General features: G+C 39.6%; 1 protein-coding gene across 1 annotated transcript; it reads left to right on the plus strand.

Moving 5' to 3' along the window:
* Window positions 1-324: 324 nt before the first annotated feature.
* Window positions 325-4,492, plus strand: LOC105035259 (organic cation/carnitine transporter 4). Its single transcript, XM_010910763.4, has 2 exons — window positions 325-853; window positions 3,235-4,492. The coding sequence occupies exons 1-2, from the start codon at window positions 451-453 to the stop codon at window positions 4,395-4,397; spliced, it is 1,566 nt and encodes a 521-aa protein (XP_010909065.1). The 5' UTR covers window positions 325-450; the 3' UTR covers window positions 4,398-4,492.
* Window positions 4,493-5,190: the final 698 nt, after the last annotated feature.

Consider the following 5,190-nt stretch of genomic DNA (forward strand, 5'->3'; position numbering starts at 1 on the left):
GAATAAATTTTTCATCATCCAATTGGATGGCAATTTGAGAAATAAAAATAATCTACAATCATTGTCATATAGGATCAGTGAGATGTAATCAAAAATAATAATTTTATCATCTTCATTCAAATTATTTTTGATCTTGAACGGATGACTACATAACAAATACCTTTCAAAAAAATTGTTCTCTGCCCATCAATAAATGGACCAAATACTATTGGGGCCCTCGTGGGAGCCTAAATGTTATGACACTGCCTCCACCGGCTCCTCGTGGGGTCCCCTTCCCGTTCAATAAAAAAATGAACACCTTTCCGTGTGCTCCCGAAAGTCCATCCCACTGGTTTCATGGTTCCAACCCCAACCATTCAAGCTGTGTTCTAAGGACTTCTATATGTATCTATATATGTCTTCACCTTCTAACCTGATCTCTAACTCTAAACCTGATAGAGAGGATAGAAAATGGAAGAGGAAAGCTCACCAGCAGCTGAGGACCTCACCTGGGCCCTTCTCGAGCCAACAAGATGCAGTGAAGAGGGTGATGAGAGGATGGGAGTTGATGAGATGCTACAAAAGTATTCAGGAGAGTTTGGGCCATGGCAGCTGAGACACTTCGCACTTGTTAGCCTAGCATGGGCACTTGATGCATTCCACACCATGGTCACCATCTTCGCAGACCGTGAACCGGCATGGCGGTGCACCGGGCCGGCATGCAGCGACGTCGACGTCTGTCAGCTCGAGCCAGGATCATGGGAGTGGATCGGGGGACGGCAGGTGTCCACGGTAGCGGAATGGGGTTTGGTATGTGGGAATAGGTATAAGATTGGTTTGGTGCAATCAGCCTTCTTTGCGGGCTGTACGGTGGGTAAGTAGAATCATGACCTTGATTAGTTTACTCTTTTTCTCTTTTATTTCATTCACTTCCATTGCTTGCATTTGTAACTTGTTTTAGAGGGTATCTATCAGGGTGTTTGATCGGGATGGACAGAAAAAATCTGGTTAATGGAAGACCCAGGATACTTCTATGGAATTTAAGATCTTGATTTGAATTAAAAATTTTCAAGAAAAAATATATTAATATTGAATAGCTATTTTTTTTTTCTTTGGTAAAAATATTGAATTGCTAGTTATTACCATTGACCAGGATCTCCCCAAAAAGAGGCTTTTGTTTGTGAAGAAGAATGGCCATGGGGATTTGGTACATACATGAACTTTTTCTTATTTAAGCAAAACCAAAGTCAATTCCCTTTCCATTTTATAAGATGATATTAAACATTCAGGAAATTCTTGGATGGTTATTGCCATTTGGCAAAACTTTTTTGTTCTTTCCTTTTTTTCTTTCTCTTTTTATGGAAGAGCTGTTAAGAAATTTATTCGCCGAATTACCTCTCAAAGATTTTAATGCGAAAGAGTTGGTGTATCCTTGTTTTTATGATGGTTCGTGATCGGGCTCTTCTTCTTTCTTCCCAATCTTCTCCATTGTAAATTTAATTTTGAGCAGAGATAAATGGACATCGATCTGCCACAAATCTCAATTTGCATTAACGTATGCAAAATTTAGAATTTTTTTTTTTTAAATAGGAGAAGAAGGAAAAAGAAGTTTTATCCCTTCTTTAATATACTGTTTATTTTATTCTGTGCTGGGATGACTATAGAGACTTCACTTCTGATTTATGCGGATATTCCATTCCGGATCATCATTGTTATTCTTAAAATAATGAAGAGAAAAAGTACCCAAGATAAAAAAAAAAAAAGCTAAGGGGTCAAACGACCTTATTGAAGAGGACAAAACATCAGCTTTAATTGCTGCAGAGTTTATCCTTTACCAATCCAAGCGCAGTGCTGGTGTTTGACCAATGACTTCCGAAAGAAAAACATGGGTACCCTGAGTGTTTTGATCTGGATGCATTTCCCACTGGCGCTTGACTTACTGGGGGCACCTTGCCGGCTTACCAGCGGGATCTAGTCCTGCTCCTTTTTGTCCCTTCTTTACTAAGTGGATAGGCCATGCCCATTCTAATCTTTATAATACATTCCCACATTGACTTTCCTCTAGAATTTTATCCTGTCAATGAAAGGAGCGTGGTTGATCTGAAATAAATTTCTTGTACAAGGTTAATGTGAACTTTGACATTTTTTTATATGAGTTTAAAAAAAAAACCCATAGACTGTGGAAAGAAACTATTTCATAGAAAAATATTTTCACATTTATTTTTTTCTTTTTTTTTTTTCTAGAGAGAACCTTTCCAGATAGGATATGGTATTAATAAATAGCAAATAATAGGTAATAGATAATGTATCCAAAACCAACCCAAAAGAAATAAAACTCCATGGAGAAAACAGGGAATACTCTTCCAAGTCCTTTTTATATGGATATATATTTTGGTGATTTAGAACTAAATTTCATTTTTTTTATTTTTCTTTTCATTTTATGAGCTTTACACTCGTTAGTTATTTCTTTTTTTTCTTGGTGCTTTTGTCCAACTTGGTCTTTTTCTCTACCTTAATTAAATGCAGAAAGACGATTGGCTATTGTGCCTTTCCACACTCTCCAACAACAAAGAAGCAAAATGTTGTTTTTGCATGTCATTAAATGAGAGTTTAAGCTTGGATTTTGCATTTTTTTTAAAAAAATATCTCCTTTGCTAAAAAGAATCTTTTATGAGCTAATTGATTCGTGCACTAGTTAGGACTAAGCTAAGCTAAACAAATTTGACCTTAAACATAGACTGAATAATATATGCCGGGATTATGCGAAAATGAGAATAAGACTAGAGGATCAAGGATCAAATTATCTAATGGGCTGATCCAACTGCAAGTAGGACAACTCACTATTTTATATCTGCATACTATCAAATTTTAAATACTTCTTACATGATAAAAAATAATTAAATTGTAGAAAAAACATAGGCAGTTTAGAGAACAAGGGACAAAGCTAATTCTTGTTTGCAAATTGTTTTGGAAATGTATGAGACTTGATTTGTTGATTTTAAGTAGGCCCTTTGATATTAAACAATGACATTAGTCATTAAAAAGTGAAGTAGATGAAAACATGAATCGGTTGAGCCAATTTCAAATGAATAAAAAAATTAGTTCACTTGTATAAAATTTCATGGTTGAATCAAACAAATTCATTTCAACATTCACCTACTTGTTGCCAACCAACTTGTGCCTGTAATTTGAATTGATTTAATATCAAATAACTTTTGATTTATCTTGTTGCATTCTATCCTTCTGCCATTTCAGGTTGTGGCATCTTTGGACATCTATCAGACTCTTTCCTTGGCAGGAAGGGCTCGCTTATGGTGGGCTGCATCATCAACACTATCTTAGGCTGCTTCACGGCTGTGTCACCATCCTACACCATCTATCTCATCCTTCGTGTGCTCACCGGCCTTTGCACAGGTCCAATGGGCACCACAGCCTTCGTGCTCGCCACCGAGCCCGTCGGCCCAACTTGCCGTACCGCAGCCGGCATGTCTGTGTTCTATTTCTTCTCTGTAGGCATCATCGCCCTCACTGCCATTGCCTACCTCTTCCCTTCCTCTTGGCGCACCCTTTACCTCATCACCACCCTTCCCACCCTCTTCTTCGTTGTTGCCATCCTTCCTTTCATCTCCGAGTCCCCTCATTGGTACCTTATTCGCCGCAAACCCAAGAAGGCCCTTGAGATCATGCGAGCTATCACTAAGAAGAATGGTCGGTTCCTTCCCGACCATGTCTCCTTGGTTCTGGACTGTGATAAATCTCATAGCGACACCAACAGCATAGCAGATATTGTCATCTCAGGCTCAATCATAGATGTTATACGTTCATCACTAACTCGATGGAGGTTGGTCCTATCAACAATCATAAGTTTGTTTTGCTCAGTTACATACTACGGCCTTACACTAAATGTTGTAAACCTCAAGACCAATCTATACATCAGTGTTATTATAAACTCGATATGTGAGTTGCCGGCTTTCACATTGGCCACCATGTTGTTAGAGCGGTTTGGATGCAGGCAACTGGTGATTGGGACGATGTGGCTTAGTGGTGCATTTTGTTTGGCGGGGAGCTTGATGGGTGGTGATGGAGCAATGGCACCGGTAGGCCGAATGGTGTGCGGCGTGCTTGGAATATTTGGGATTGCAGCGACATACAATTTGTTGTTGGTGTACGCGGCAGAGCTCTTTCCAACAACGGTGAGGAATGCGGCACTCGGGTGCATACAGCAAGCGGAGCAGATCGGGGCGGTGGTGGCGCCGATGGTGGTGGTGATGGGGCAAGGGCTGCCATTTATGGTATTTGGGTTGTGTGGGATCATCGGCGGGGTGATGTCGTTCTACCTGCCTGAGACCTTCAACCAGCCCTCATATGATACCATGGCTGGGATGGAGGATGGGGAAAGGGCAAGGGAAGGTGCATGAAGAGTGGTTTGAATGGTGCTCGTAGGGTGACAGTTAATATGAAATTTTCAAAGCAAATAAGATAACACCAAAGATAATAGGAGGTGACTTTGATATGTTACTTGCCATCTGATTATGGTTTTTCATGTCAATAGCTAAGGGTTTTCTTCTACCAATTAAAAAAAGGGCTAAGGAACCTGACGGCTAAATGGACTGGCAATAGAACAGTAAATTGGATCAGGATATGCTTGTACGAGAGCTCAATGCACGCACACGTCTCATGATATAAATCCATGGCAAGAAGGCATGTAAATTAGGTGCAAGGAAGAATCTTAGGATGTGAATATGAAGCATAGGATGTAATACATTCATCACTACATGTATGAAAAATCCATTCTAGTATTGTTGTTTCAATATAAAAGTTAAAAAGTTTTTGAAAAGAAAGTGAAGGTTTTGCTTAATCCACCAAAGCCTTGACATTGCCCAAGGTCATTCCCACGACAGGGTGTTTGACACCGTACTGAAGGGGATGAAACACCTCTGTAAATCTTCTTTTCACAAACACCGTTTGAAGGCCACCACCTGGGTTTGATTTCATCTCCGGAGCAGGAGAGGGATGCCAACCAGCTGACCAAACTCGTGGCAGCAAACTTTCTTAAGAAATAGTAACAGATGCTTGTACTATTACCAAGAGAAGCACAAAGGTTTCAATGAATGTTCTCAAAAATCTAAAGATAAGTGTGCCAAATTATAAAGGGAAATCCAAAGAGTGTGACCATAGAAATAGATATTCAGTTAGGTCACTAACATGGTT

Source organism: Elaeis guineensis, chromosome 5 (assembly GCF_000442705.2).
Source record: "Elaeis guineensis isolate ETL-2024a chromosome 5, EG11, whole genome shotgun sequence".
Classification (NCBI taxonomy): domain Eukaryota; kingdom Viridiplantae; phylum Streptophyta; class Magnoliopsida; order Arecales; family Arecaceae; genus Elaeis; species Elaeis guineensis.